The 16152-nt window shown below is 43.6% G+C and overlaps 1 protein-coding gene across 10 annotated transcripts in view; it reads left to right on the top strand.

Moving 5' to 3' along the window:
• Positions 1-16152, top strand: part of KIAA1217 (KIAA1217 ortholog) — a 268562-nt gene that overhangs the window by 190991 nt on the left and 61419 nt on the right. For 8 of the 10 annotated variants that reach the window (XM_015585625.2, XM_015585624.2, XM_015585619.1 and 5 more), the window contains exon 6: positions 14127-14959. In XM_015585625.2, the coding sequence (XP_015441111.1) occupies positions 14127-14959 (833 nt within the window). Of the gene's footprint in view, positions 1-7206; positions 8416-14126; positions 14960-16152 lie in introns of those variants that run through there. The other 2 variants (XM_015585620.2, XM_015585621.2) reach the window with 2 other exon arrangements.

The raw sequence follows: 16152 nt of genomic DNA on the forward strand, positions 1-16152 counted from the left end.
CCTGGCAGTTTATCATTGGGACACGGTGAAGCAGATCTTGTCTCTGAGGAGGAGGCTCGTGACAGTATGGGAACCTGTGGGGAAGCAGTGACTGGCTGCACTGCCCCGGCTGTCTGTGCAGGGCACGACAAGGCAAGGCAAGGCAGGGCAGGGCGGGGGCGGGGAGGCTTGCCAAGCCCAGCCGCGGGGTATGCACGACTCCCAAACTGGTTGTCTTTGAGGCTGTTATTTATCCAAATAAGGAGAAGCAGTGGTTATGCTGACCATCTCATGGCTCAGACTTCTGAGCCATGTCCACTGGCTGGCAGGCTGGCTGGCTGACTTGATATCTGAACTGAAAGCACAAAGGTATTCCTTTGAAATGGAGCGGTCTTGTGGGGCTCATGGATAGCCTGCAATTACTGTTTGGAAGGTGTTTTCTCTCCACGTTTTTGATAACAGTAATATGGTCTGGTCTCCTGTCTCTTGTACCTCCTGCAACATTCAATACAGGTGACTTTGGTCAGGTATTTCTGGACCTGATTTTAGACGGATATCATACTGATCTTAGAAATCCTTAAACCGTTGCCTTCCCTTGAAGAGTATTCAGAGAAGGCCAGGCCTCTGCACTGACTTCTTAACACTAGAGGCAAGATTATTCTGGCACTTCATAGATCTTGGCCCTGTTCTTTGACTTTAGGTAAGACACTCGACGTCTCTGCTGGGTTCCAATTTCTTCATCTGTAAAATGGGGATTATAACATTTATCTGATGGAAATGAGCTGGGAATTAGATGAGGTAATTCTAGAAAGCATTTGGTAAATAAGAAGTCTCCAAAAATATTAGCTTCCTTTCCCTATTTCCATCTTCCGGCAGATTTAGTTGAAAACGTTGACAGATAAAGAGATTCTAGGTAATTATGATTGCCACCCAAAGTTTAATAAGCTTTCTGAAATAGGATTTAACTAAGCTCATAGTTGAGTGGAGATTTTATTTTTCAATTACAGTTGACATTTAATATTATATTAGTTTCAGGTGTACAGCCTAGTGGTTAGACATTTGTATAACTTACGAAGTGATCCCCCCGCAATAACTGTAGTACCCACCTGGCACTACACATAGTTATTACAATTACTAAGTGATCTCCCCCAATAAGTGTAGTACCCACCTGGCACTACACATAGTTATTACAATGTTATTGATTATATTCCCCGTGCTGTACTTCAGATACCTGTGACTATTTTGTAACTGCAAATCTGTACTTCTTAATCCCTTCACTTTTTTTACCCAGCCATCTAAGACCCCTTCCATCTGGCATCCATCAGTTTGTTTTCTGTATCTATGAGTCCGTTTCTGTTTTGTTCATTCATTTCTTTTGATTTTTAGATTCCACAAATAAATGAAATCATAGGACATTTGTCTTTCTCTGTCTGACTTATGTCAGTTTGCATAATACCCTCTAGGTCCATCCATGTTCATGCAAACGGTAGGATTTTATTCTTTTTAATGGCCAAGTAATATTCCGTTGTATATATTTACCACAACTCCTTTATCCAGTCATCTGTTGATGGACACTTAGGTTGCTTCCGTATCTTGGATATTGTAAATAATGCTGCAGTGAACATAGGGGTGCATATATCTTTTCAAATTAGTATTTTGTATTTCTTCAGATAAATACTCAGAAGTGGGATTGCTGGGTAGTTCATATGGTAGTTCTATTTTTAAATTTTTGATGAACCTCCATACCGTTTCCCATTGTGGCTGCACCGATTCGCAATCCCACCAACAGTGCACGAGGGTTCCCTTTTCTCTACATCCTTGTCAACACTCGTCGTGTGTTGATTTATTGATGATAGCCAGAGTAGAATAGAGATTTTGATGCGAACTTACCATTTCCCTCTAGTCTCTAGAGAAATGTTTCCCCAGACCAGCAGATCAGCATCACTCAGGGACTCATTAGAAATACAGATTCTCGGACCCCACCGAGACCTGCTAAATCAGACATTCTGGAAGTGGAGCCCATCGATCTGTGTTTTAGCAGGTGATTCTGATGTATGCTGAACTTGGAGAACCACTGGCCTATGGTAACTCTCTGGTTGGGTCAGAGGTCAACCCCTTCCCCAGGACACTTGACACTCCTGCTCTTCTTGTCTCTGACTATACTGACTATACTTATTTCCTGCCTAGAATAGCTAAGAAAGGAAACTCTTTCTTATCTACTGAAATTCTGGTCCTAATTTATGGACTCACTAAAAATCTCACTTCTTCAGAAACGTGTTCCTTAACTATCCCAGCCAGAAGAGTCTTACTCTTTTAGTCTATTGCACAAGAGTATTAGTCTACTGCACTCATTAGATGCTTGCCAAAGTTATTCTTGCTTTGTCTTATTTTGAATATTCATTTTTCCTACTGGAATGTAAGCTCTTCAGAGGTAGGAATTATATCTTACACATCCTTCTGCCCTCATCAGCCTTTACCCTGGGCTTTACATACAGAGTGGCTACTCGATAAATATTTCGTAGACCCACAGAAATGTTATAGTTGGAATTGGCCTTAGAGACGATCTAGATCAGACTTCTTACTGATAGTTAAAAACCTGGACCAATTGCAGGTTCCGTGACTCCCTGGTTAGCCTTCTTCCCACTTCCCCATGCTGCATTGACTGCAAAGAGACATCCTGAGTGAGGGCATTCCAGGCCACCGGTCAAGTCCAAACCATCAGGGACACTTGTGTTCTCCACCATCGACTCCAGCCAAGCCCAAGGAAAACAGATGGGTTTTCAAAGTTATAGTCATTTAATTTATAAACTTGGAATTTTTGAGACTCTTTCATCGCTAACGAGAACTGAGAAAGTTAATGAGCCTGTATAATTATACCACGAATGACATCTATTCCCAGCCTTATACGAGAGAACTTTTCCCAGTGCGTGGAACTCCTTTTGGCTTGGAAAGTTGTTGTTAAAAGGAAAGCGAGTGGCTCTTCTGAACCCAGGAAGAGGTGGCACGAGGGCTGCTTTGATCTGGATTTCCGGCATTGTTTTTCATGTTTATTTTGAGGAAAAATTGAACTTGGTGGATTTTTTAAATTATTGTCCTTCAGTGTTATCCTCTGGGGCTCTTCCCTCATTCAACCCTTTTTTTTTTTTGACACATTAGCTAATATTGTTCAGCTAAGGATCAAAATAATGGCACAACTAAAAAACCTTGCATCCGAATTCATCCATGAAATTCCCTTTGCTATCGGCTCTGCTGACGTAACGCCCCGCGTGTTGTGTGTTTGTTCTATCACTTGGTCATGGAGCCAGCACAGAGCCTCCTCTGATCAATATAAACACAGAGCAGAATGCAGGCAGTGGGGTGATTCCAGCAAAAGGCCACTGTTGTAACCCAGGTCCACAGAGTCAGTTCCAGAATAGTTGTGAGGCAAGAAGGAGGAGACGTTCAGGGAAGACAGGACACCGGTCTGCAGGGGTTAAACCGACCAGGGACACTTGGGGTTAAGAAGCTGAGACCCTTCGAAGCATGAGAAGGAGCTTGACGAGAGGAGCCAACGGAAGTCTTGAGATTTGAGTAGCTACATTGTGAGAACACAGTGACAGACCAAGAATAAAAGATCATTTGTTTTCCAACTTAGCGTCTACTGTTCATCAATTTGTTTACCACCATTTTCTCCAATCGTCTGTGAAAAATATCTATCCCTTTAAGCTGCCACTACAGAGCGCTAAACTTCTGTGTAGCTCATCGATTCGGTGTTTAAGTTTAGTAGATATGTTGAGGATATGTTATGTTATCAAACTGATACATACATTTTCATTCTTACGTTGTTGTGATTATTCTAAAGCTATATAATGTTGTATCAACTTTTTTCACTTACAACATAATCAATTTGATCAGTTTCCCTATTGAATGATGAGAGGGATATAGGACACAGTGGCAGAGATGTAATGTCTCTGTCAGTAATTCAGATAGTAATTGAGAGATGTGGTTCCAAGAACATCACCCAGTAGCCAGTTTGGGCTCATAATGATAAGGAGTATTCATCAGATAAGTCCAGATATTTTATCCCATAAGTAATCTGGTATCTGTGACTAATGAAAGTTTCTCTGTATGTATATACATATATGTGTGTATGCATGTATACATACTTACATGTATGTAACTAGTGATATAATGATATCTATATAGTGATAATTAGCGATACAAACATATATGTAAGTATAATATATAAGCATAATATATACTAATAGGTATATTAGTTAAATAGAACATATAATTAATTACTTAACCAATTTTGAGGCAAGAAGATATAACCTACTAGTAAGTCAAGAGAGTTCCTGGGTACTTAGATCCTAATCCTAAACTCACTGGTATGTCCCGGTTATTCTTTCCTTAGCTGTAAAAATCTGATCCTGTGAGTGAAGCAAATGAGGTATTGCTCAGAGTTCGCCATGTTGCACACAGAAGGTCAAAACTCAAGCAAATGAACCACCAATAATCTCGGGAGAGAAGGCCTTGGGAGCATGATGCCTCCCAGAGCAGCTTTCAGTGTCCCGGAGAACATGGGACTTCACACTTACAGCAAGAGAAGCAGTGACCCAGTGGTCGGGCTGAGGACGGGCATCCTTGCTGCTTCACTGCTTAGTAGCCATGCGAAGCTGGTCAGGTGCTCAGCTCCTCTTACTTCCGTTTCCTGCCCATTCAGATAGGGATGGTAATACCTGACTTGTGTGTTTCTAAGGTCCTTAAAATTGAATCACAACTGACAACTGTGAACTGCAAATGGCTAGGGATGTGTGTGTGTGTGTGTGTGTGTGTGTGTGTGGCCACCTATATTCCTTTGTAAAATAGGAAATGTTATAATATATTACATATTGCAATATATATGTTGACAAGTTACATAGGAGTTTAGAGAACTGCCATAAAATGAAAAATAAAGTCTAAGGCACGAAAAAGTTATACCTGGGTGACAAAGATGACTTAGTCCTAGCAACAAATCTAGGAATGCCAAAAGGAATCCCATATAAAAGAACAGTGTCGGTCCAGGGAACGGGCGGATGGGCAGAGATGGAGAAAAGGAATGAGTAGGAGTTATTTGCACCATTTGTTGCAAGTGGTAGAAAGCAGATATCGCTTTATGAACTGTAACTCTATTAGGGACAAAAGGAGCTTGTCCTTGGCCTGGATAATATAGGAGTATCCCGACAGAAGATCAAGTATCAGTAAGAGAAGAATATTTTTTCTTTTATCTGTCCTGCAGCTCTACACAGTTACTGATTGTGCCTTGGAAGTTAAATGATGTATTCTTCACCCTGTTCCAGACTGAGTTCTTTCGCCACCGTTGGGCACAATCCTGAGTCAGCCTCGTCTGGTGCTGGTGGGCTCAGTGGAGTTCTCCATGTTGAACATTTGTGGAAATAACACTTAAATATAGCCATAAGCTAACCACTGACTGGACCATCTCTTCCCTGAAAATTAAATAATTTTGGCAACGATCTGTCTCATATCTGGGAGACATTTCATTTATGATCCAATAAAATATGAATAGGTTTAGTGCTAAGACCTCACAAACGATCGTCTTTCCCATTTTAACAATGGAAGCAAGATGAAATTGAAATTTAGCATCACAGTCACTTCCCTTCACAATAGCACCTTCATGTTTATAAGCACATTTCAGATTTTCTTTCAGCCTACGTAATTTTTTAAGCCAGTAAAGAAATGAATAAGAAAGGAGGAAACAGGAATAAATTTTTCAAGATTCTTAGCCTGACCAGAGCATAAAAATTATTTCCTGTTGAGGTCACGCTGACTATTTACTAGCATGTCCTTTCTTAACAGTAACTCAAAAGAAATACATTGCTTCCATTTTGCTAAAGTGACAGTAAGTGAAAGAAAGAGAGAATGAAGAGTAAGATACTGTACACTTCTGGGAAGAGCAGATTCACAGAGGCCAAAACATCCCAAGATGGCCAGGCCGAAGAGGGTCTGTTGAAGTAAGGAAACCAGAGTGTTGGTGATTGGGTTGTGGTGACCTCAACTAAAAGAGCCCTTCTCAGGAGAGCACGAGCCACTCACGGGGAGCCGAGTCCCATGTGACACCAAGATATTGTCTGGGAAACCAGCTTGCCTGGCTCCTCAGGCAGCACACACTGGAGGTACTGAACTCCTCTCTCTCAGGTGAGCTGTGTGCTTCATACTGGAGAGCATTTAACTCATCCTGATTCACCGCAGGGCTGGGCCAGCTTTCAGAATTTTGACAGTGAGTTACTGCTCTGCTGATGACGGAGCCATGCGTGTACTCATTACATTGTCGGTGTCCCGAAGCATTTTGAAAGTGAGAAGAAGTTGCTCTGCACTCGACAGGAAGGAAGAGATGGGAGAGGTAAACCAGACCTTCCCTCACCTTGCATCCACTGACTTAGGAGGTTACAAGGTCCACAGAAGACACCTGTCTCTAGAATAGCCGACATGGACTAATGCGTTGAGCGTGGCATGATTCACTCAGGCAGACAGCGGTGAGAGCCAAGTGCTTCTGTCTCCTGGGGAGGGGGCCGTAACCCAGACCTTCGCATTCGTTTGCTCTTACGAGCAGTCGTGCACGTATAAACAGCGGGTAATGAGTCCAAGGGCCCTGATCAGGGTTTGGGTGTCTCGTGCCATAAAACGGGGGCTTTGGGGGAATGGGAAGGGCGGAATGGCGGCTTAATGAGACAAGGGAGACCAGCCCCTGCCTCTCCTCTGCCTGGAAAGCACATGTCTGACAGAAGAAGCAGGTTCAGATGTATCCTAGATGCGTCCAGGGCTGATAACCTGTGCTTCCCGTACTCGGGCGAGAAATAACAAACTCCTTCTGATTAGATTAAAAATCAAAACAGGGGCTTTCACATTCCTTCTTCTCTTTTCCGACCTCTTAGGTGGCATCTGTTACAACCGCTTCATCCAACTATTGTTTCTAATGAGACATCTTAGGAGGGTGGAGGTGTCATGTGCTCCTTATCCTCCCTCCTTTAATAACCACAAAATGTCTTGATGGCAGTAAACAGTTTTTTGAGAAAAGCCTGCAATGCTGACTGAAACTGAACTTGAGAGACGTCACGGCATTCTTCTGGTCAGCAAGAACAACCTCTAAAAACCTTCAAATGTTTGAAAAATGTGCAGGCTGCCCAGAGCGTGGTCACGGGGTGTGGCCTGAGGCCGGCGAGGCTTCCAGCCCAGCATTTTGAGTGACTTTTCACCGGGTTCCCACTTGGATAAGTGTCTGTTCATCTCAGTCCCTGAGGGTTCAGAAAGCATGACGAGCTGAGGAAATGCTTTCCTTCTCCCTCACCTTTTGTTAGCAGTACGTTAATACCTGTCTTCCACTGAGCGCCACACAAGCCACTTCTTGTTGGGAACACACACCACCTTGTGCCTGTTCACCTGGAAGAGAACAGCTGCCTTGGCAGCCGATGCCCGCGGGGGTCTCTGAGGACTGGGCTGGCCTTCTGCTCCTGTCTCATTGAAGGCGGGGCGGAGAGGCTCTGGTTTCCTTTCTCAGTTCCCCTTCCTTCCGCCTGAGCACTAGCTGGCCCTCTCTATCCTTCCCTCTTTTTTCAGATATGTTTTCCAGAGTGATGGCAGTTTCTCGCCTGGCATCGCATAGGATCGATTAATGGCTGCTACCCAAAGTTCAGCTTGGTAAAACCAGGCTGGTTAATGAATAGACAGACAGCCTCCTCCCTCGTGGGTGTTATAAACCAGGGGAAGAGGCTCACGTTTCCTTCAGTTGCCAATCCACAGACTTCAAAAGTCTGGCAGCAGAATGGGTGTGGGGTGCTGGTCTGTCTGGGTTTTCCTAGCAGCACCCTTCCTCCACAGAACACCCCCCAAAAATCTAAGAGTCAGTCCTGGGGGTAATTGGCATGTAGGATGTTCTGATGGCTTCCGTTGTTGGCGGCTGGTCTTTTGCTAGTTATAATAATCCCGTTTGCCTTGGTAAATCAATTTTGTAATATTTCCTTCATCGTTAAGCCATTTACCCAGGCCTCTCAGAGTTCATTCGTTGGTGTGTGTTTTCCGTGTAAGCAATTGTTAAAGGACTGAGTCACCCATGCGGTAGCCTCTGGTTGGATGTGGGCTGTTATTCAGTGACTAATTTCCAAGGGGAGGAGAAATTGGCTTATCATAGGGAGGACGACTTTTTATCCATGCCCGTGGCAGCTTCGCTCAGAGGACTGAGCAGGACGAAATGGTCTTTGCTGTGAACACTCGACCTGGGGAACATCTCAGGATCTGTGTCCTCTGTGACCTCTTCTCTGAAGAGAAAGCTGTCTGAAATATCCAAGTGGAACTGTGGATTTATTTAGATGAAGCCAGCAAACAAAGGAATCGCGTAATCGGGAGCTGAGCCAATGTGCTTTCTCACGGCGTTAGTTGTACAGGTGATCTCCTTAAGGAAAAGTAAGTGGCTTTAATTCTTGGAGGGTGAAAGAATCTCGTAAAAACCCTTTTCAGTTTTGTCCAGTTACTTCATTGTGTGGTCAGATTGAGTGGGATGTTTACAAATTCTAGACTTGGAAGGGTGGGGTTTGAAATACAATAAACAGTACATAATATTCCCTTTCTGCAAAGAACCTATATTTTTTAAATACTCCACAAAGAGACATGATTACATGAGACAGTTTCCCAAAATGGTTTGAAATTAACATTTTCATGCTAGACCTTCTTCCAGAAACAATTTGAAGATTTCTCACCCCACCCCCCTACATTCAAGAAACTCCTCAATGAGTAATATTTCATTTAACTTAATGTTTGAGGGAAATAAAACATAGATGTATGTTAGAATTTCTAACTTATACTTTAGACAATTCATTAGAAACTGCCCCAGATTTTTTTCTGGTCTGTAGGAAGTTTGGGCCAACCAGCTTATTGAGCTGTGAGCTGCGGGCAGAGACAGCAACCTCAGCCGGGGTCGTGGTTCTGGGCTCTGGAAGAAACTATGCTGTTTACAGGAATTGGAGGGACTCAACCCAGAGACAGCAGTGGTTTGGGCAGCGGTGGGAAGAGGGAGAAACGATGCCCAACACAGGAGATGAGCCATGGAGAACAGTCTCGTTCACACATCGCCCGTGTATCGGATGCAGAGAAATGGACGTTTTCTTTGTCTGGGCTGCGGTACAGACAAAGAAATACCTGAGCTGTTTTCTGAGAAGGCGTTAAAAGAACCTTTACTTCTGTGGTCAGGTCATCTCTTTTTTGATATCAAGTGAAATTCTTTAAAACTCCCATAAAGACATTACTGTTGAAATTTTCCGGCGCAAACGTGTCAATGATATAATATAGCCAGATACATATAACTTACTGAGGGAAGCGAGATGATGGAGAAGTTTAGTGGAGTCAGAAGAGACTGGAGGGAAAATAAGGGATTTGGTTATATTAAGGTGAATAGCAGCTGTGCGTGTGTGTTGCTTATTTATTTTACCTTTAAAGTTGAATGTAGTCTTCTCCTAAAACATCTGACTTTGAGCACCAGTACAGAAAAAAAAATAACAGTGTATATTTAATGCCATTTCTTTATTCACTAGCTAAAAAAACAAAACTGTAGGTGCCTGATTCTAGGAAGATATCTCCATAGAAGGAACACTAGCTTAAAAGGCTGGGATTATTTAAAACTTTGAATTATAGACTCTTACTCATCATCCTGGTTCAGTTAGTCAGACAGTGAGTATCTCCTGGAGTGTATAAAGTTCACTTTTTATTAGAATAGCAAATAGTCTCCATGGGAGATCGCGCTGAAGACTTGAAAAAGATTCTCTCTTCTCATCTCCCACCCATACTTTTCGCCTTATCCTAAGAGTGAGTGGTCTTTGTGGTCAATCCACATCCTTTCTTGTTCATCCAAGTTGTCTGATTTTAAGGGTTCATTCTAGTTGCAGGTTTGAAACATTTTCCTACTACACAAGGAGAACAACGTGTCATTCTCTCCTTGGGCTCTATGTAGAGCCAAGTACGAAATTATCAGGGTTCTTTTTAGAACTCAGTCTTGGAAAGTCAGTCATAGCTTGGCAAACCAACATAAGAATTCCACCGAAGGCTTCCAACGCTAAGTCACTGTACCGATGAAGACATTCAACCTTAGATTATCTGTTCTGTCATAGCTGAATGCTTGTATTAACCTCCACTGTGGATAACTCAGGTGGACAGTGATTCTTTCGGTGACCCTGTTGGATGATGGCAAGATTATTTTGAAGTGGACAAGGCAGGGGTGATACATGACATTACCTTCAGTTACATGATGCTGATAGCTTATAGCCAGGATCCATCTTTGTTGGCTGAGGTCCCATTCTGGTTGATTGGTACCCATGCAATTCTGGCTACTGGGTGTTATATATTTTGACTAATCACCCACATTCCCCACCCCCCATGAATACATAGCATATCAGAATTATCGTTGATTAATTGTTACATTTCTTTCTGAATTCACCTATACATGACATCAAGAAAGTCTATGAGACTTTTCCAGTGAAATTTTTTGCATATTTAAATTTAAAAGTTAGTTATATAATATTCCGCCTAACCATTTTTTTCTCACATCATCAAACTGTTTTAAAAATAACTATGCAGAAAAAAAAAATAAGTAAAATAAAATACCTATGGGCGACCTTGTTATTTAAAAATAAATTTACTGAACTTTTCATGAATTAAAATTAATTTTACATCTTTATTTTATTTATATTCTTTATCCTTCTAGACAGTTCTGTACTCCTCAGAATCTTGATGTTTCTTTTTACTTTCTTGCCAGGAAACGGGGCAGGGGGCAGTGTTTGCTGTGTTTTAATTGAGGTCAGGCTCCCCTAAATCACAATGTAATTTGAAGCCAGATAAGGAGGGAAAAGAACAGGAAGTAGTGACTGACCCAGTTAGGATTATTGTTCATCCTAAGTGGGTTCTAGACATTTGACCACCCGCCTTTAAGTTGTAATTAATAATAATAACAATAGTACCCACCCTTTATTACACCTGATTCATCTTGATCACTGTGCTATGCTTTATACACAGTGGCTTGTTTGAATCAATATGTTAAATTTATATTTACATTCATTTGGGTTGATTATTGCATTCTGGGTCTGACTGTGTGGAGAATTTGTCCAGATACGCCCTGCTGGCTGAGCAAGTCCCTCTTGTATTTTATGACCCGTGAAGCCTGCTTTGCTCCAGTGAGCCAGACTTTTCTTTGCACTGAGCCCTGCCTTGTGGAAGATAGTGTGGGAGAGGTATGTACACAGAACCCGTGTTGATCTGCTGCAGTATTTCTGTCACATGGCTGTTCCATCCATTCTGGAATGAGAATCGGATATGTTATCGCACAATGATAATCTCATACCTTGGGACTGCCCTCCTTGTCTAAGGCCCTGAGCACCTGATTCATGAGTGAGCAAGCAGAGAAAGGACTGGTCGGACCATGTGGAGCAGATGCATGTGGAGCCCAGCCTTGAGCCTCGGCCTCAGTTTCGATCCACAAGGCCTGGGAAATGGGGAGAAAATCCCCGGGGTGACGAAAGCGTGAGGATACCCCAAGTTCTGTTTAGAGGGGGAGGACAGACCAGCCTACTGTGGTTGAAGTGTGTGTGTGTGTTGGGCGGGGGGAGAATGGTGGAGATAAAGTTGTAATTGTGAGTGAGGAACTTGTGTGCTTCGCGGTTCCCAGAAACAGCCGGACCCCTACGGGGGCAGAGGAACCAGTTGAATGGTGTTCACATCAGGTACCCTCAAAGGGCTCCTTGTGGTCGCTCCATCTAAGAGATGTACACAGGTAGTACCCTCTCTCGGATGGGAATTGAGAGCTTATTAGAGCCATATCCTAGAATAATGCCCGGTCCTTAACAAGGTCTTGGTAAATATTTACTAAATGGATGAATTTATAAGATAAGGAATTGGTATGTATTCATGGCGTTGGGCACTTTCATTTTCAACATTCTGCTGGCTCCTCTGCTCTTTCTTCTCTTCCCCCATCACCCACACCACGGGTCTCTCATCTGCTCGTCTCGGTTCTTGTCCATGGGGAGCCCACCCCGTCTCTCCTCATCCTCCACCTCACCCGCCCCCCAGCTGCTTGGCACTCTTTGTCTGTCACATCTCCCCAAAGAGTGGATGGGAATGTGGGCTCCTGTGACAGCATGGAGGGAACTTGAAGGGCGGGCTAGGGAGGTGCCAGAGCTGTCTGTCCCTTCTCTCACTCGTTCGGAGAATGTCAGCCTCCTGGGTTTTGACCAAAACAAAAAGTATCATAAATCCATATCCTGAATTAATTTGTATTTTTAATTCTGCCTCGTGCTAAATACTGCTGTGTTATTGCAAAGTAGTTTCCCTTTTCCCCATTAACTTGTTTCCTTTTTTATTGAGATATAAATGGCATATAATTTTATATTAGTTTCAGATGGACATAATGATTCCATATATGCGAATACTGCAAAATGATCACCACAGTACGTCTAGTTAGCATCCATCACCACACAGTTACAATTTTTCTGTCTTGTGATGAGAACTTTTAAAATCTACTGTCTTAGCAACTTTTAAATATTAAATACAGTATTATCAACTATAGTCACCATGCTGTACATTACACCCCCATGACTTAGTTTTATTTATTATTATAACTGCAAGTTTAGATCTTTCGACCATATTTACCCACTGCCCACCTCCTGCCTCTGGCAAGTACCAACCTGCTCTCTGTATCTATGATTCTCAAGTCATTGATTCTTAGTCATTGTTTCTTCTAAAGCAGTGGTCTCCAACCTTTTTGGTACCAGGGACCGGTGCTCCTATGAGAATCTAATGCCTGGTGATCTGAGGTGGAGCTGAGGCGGTGATGCTAGTGCTGGGGAGCGGCTGCAAATACAGATGAAACTTTGCTCCCTGGCCCACCACTCACCTGTGCGTCCCGGTTTCTAACAGGTCATGGACTGGTATCGGTACTGGTCCATGGCCCGGAGGTTGGGGACCCTTGTTCTAAAAGAAAGATAATAGAAGACCCTGTGGGAGTCCCCACTCCTCTAAACACAGCCCAGAAGTCACTGCTGCCTGGGTAAGAAGTACCAGACCTATGATGGCCAACGCCAGCAGGCTCCTTGTCATCACATGGCAGCCCAGGGGAAGTACTGTTAGGATTCTTTCTCCCCATCGTGCTTGGGGTTCTCTCTTCCCTCTTCTCTCCCTTGCCGTCCCCACTACAGGTTTTGTCTCCTGGATAATTATTTTTGCCCAGCCTCTCAGAGCCGGTTTCTCATAGCCTCATTAATAAGATAGTGAATCAGTGAGGTTTTCCCTTAAGTTTTACCTATACACTTCCTTTCTCTCTGGTCATGCCCCTGTTATACCAGCTTAGAAAGATGGGGAAAATGCTTATTATTTTCCAGGGCTAATAACAGAAAATGTGCCCGGGACAAGTTTTAGAAAACTTAATTCTAGTCCTTGTAATACCTTAGACCCACATTTATTAAGCACCTCTAAGAACCAATAACCTCAAAATTTAAACCACTTCACTGTTTTTTTCTTCAAACTCACAACGTTGAGTTCAACATCAGGTACATTTGTTTCCTGTGGCTGCTGTGACAAATTACCACAATCTTAGTGGCTTAAAACACCACAAATGCGTTATCTTACACTGTGGAGATCAGAATCCAGAAAAGTTTCACAGGCCAACATCGAGGTGTTGGCAGAGCCGCCTCCTTCTGAGGCTTGAAGGAAGAATCCACTTCCTCGTCTTTTCCAGCTTCTAGATGCTGACTGCATTCCTTAATTCATGGCCTCCTCTGCGTCTGCCGAATCAGTGGTGTAGCATCTTCCAGTCTCTCTCTCTGACCCTGCTTCTCTCATCACATCTAAAAAAAATCCTAACGCCGTCTTTCACATAAAAGGATCCTCGTGATGGCGTTGAGCCCACTGGGTAATCCATGATTATCTCCCCATCTCAACATCTTTAAAAGGGGACATCTGCAAAGTCTCATTTGCCATCAGAGAAACATAGTTACAGATTCTGGGGATTAAGGTGTGGACACCTTGCAGGGCCATTCTTTAGCCTACCACATCAGGGAAGCTGTACTGTCACACTGAGACTTCTCTGAAAACGTGACTATCAAAATAGATTTTCTAATTTCATGTTTTATTTTCAGATGCAGAGAGAAATTGTTTATGCAAGAGGAGATGGCCCCGGTGCCTCTCGACCTGGATCTACAGCGCATCCACCCCACGCCATTCCAAATTCTCCACCATCCACTCCCGTGCCCCATTCCATGCCTCCCTCCCCATCCAGAATTCCTTATGTGGGCACCCGCCCAATGGTCGTCCCTGGCAATGCCACCATCCCCAGGGACAGACTCTCCAGCCTGCCAGTCTCCAGATCCATCTCACCCAGCCCAAGCGCCATTTTGGAAAGAAGAGATGTAAAGCCAGATGAAGACATGAGCGGCAAGAACATTGCGATGTACCGAAATGAGGGCTTCTATGCCGATCCTTACCTGTATCACGAGGGACGGACGAGCATAGCGTCTTCCCATGGTGGGCACCCCCTGGATGTCCCTGATCACATCATCGCATACCACCGCACCGCGATTCGGTCCGCGAGCGCTTACTGCAACCCTGCTTTGCAAGCGGAAATGCATATGGAGCAGTCACTGTACAGGCAGAAATCAAGGAAGTACCCCGATAGCCACTTGCCCACTCTGGGCGCCAAAACGCCGCCCGCCTCCCCGCACCGGATCAGTGACATGAGAATGTTGGACACGCACGCTCTCCACAACGCGCACGGGCCCCCGCACGCCGTGCCGCCAGACCGGGTGTCGCCCAGCCGCCAGGCCTTCAAAAAGGAGCCGGGCACCTTGGTGTATATCGAAAAGCCACGGACCACTCCAGGATTATCCGGCATTGTGGACCTCGGCCCTCCTCTAGTGGAGAAGCAAATGTTTGCCTACAGCACCGCTACGATACCCAAAGACAGAGAGACCAGGTAAGGCGGGGAGGGTGGCGGAGGGTGGTCTGTGCCCGTGTGTCGTCGAGGGCTGCTCTTCAGAGGTCAGGCTGAAAGGACAGATGTCAGCTGAGCACCAGCCTTGTGCAGCGTGCCCCGCGGATGCTGCAGAGGTCATGAGCAGTATCAAAGGCCATCCTTGTTTGCAGTTTCTAAATCGGTGGGTGTGAAGTGAGGCAGGCCCGGGGCCACGCCAAAGAAGGGTGGACACACCAAGAGTGGTCAGCGCGTCATCCTTCATGTACATCTGAATGATTCGGAAGGAAATTACGATTAGCAGAAACCGATCAGGCAAATAAATCAAGAGCTCATAATAATTGATCTGTCACTGCAAACGAGTGAGTGGTTCGAGTTTTCAGTGTTTGAAATGACAATTCGTGTTTTGCCTTGGGTGCTGAAATTTTGTTTTCTCATCTGGTTTGGGGAAATGGAAAGAATGTGTTCCCGGCTATCATCTAGGGTGATAAGACATAAGTTTGCATAAAAATAAGATGGTTTAGATTTGATACTCATTCCAGAGTGGTGCCGAGATCAGCAAAATTCCTCTAGTGAATGACACACTCCGGGTATTTTAATTTATTTTTTAATATACATTTTTTTATATAATTTGCCAGTCTAGAACCTTTCTACTACATCTTAAAAATTCTCCAAAGTCCCTATAGTAATGGAAAAGCTCATTCTGATATAGAAGGAATTTCTCTCATCTGAGTTGGTTGAAAGAGATCAACATAATAATTATAATCATAAAAATATAGTCAAAGAAATTGAGTTCAAAAGAGGTTAAAGCTTTTACCAGTTGTCATATGAATTCAAAAGTGCTGTGAAAAATAAGATCCAGCTATTTAGTCACTCGGCACCTTGTAAGAACCTGTGTTCCCCACTCCTCTTTAAAAATAGTAATATCACCATTACATAACCTTATAAAAAGGCGGCCAAAATTGTGAATGGGATGTGAATTGCCTATCTTACTGCATCACACACAGATCAGAAAGCCCTAACCCCATTAGCAGAATTTTATGATGAATGGGGCTGTCTGTCCTTACCAGTTCAGGCACAACAGAAAGATTCCAGGAGGATGGAAAGACAATGAAAATGGAAGTTTGGGGATCATTAGTACACCAACAAATTCTAATCCTCTCATCCTCTCTCACAACTTTAAAAAAAAAAAAAAA

This window comes from Pteropus alecto, unplaced genomic scaffold (assembly GCF_000325575.1).
Source record: "Pteropus alecto unplaced genomic scaffold, ASM32557v1 scaffold11, whole genome shotgun sequence".
NCBI classification, from domain to species: domain Eukaryota; kingdom Metazoa; phylum Chordata; class Mammalia; order Chiroptera; family Pteropodidae; genus Pteropus; species Pteropus alecto.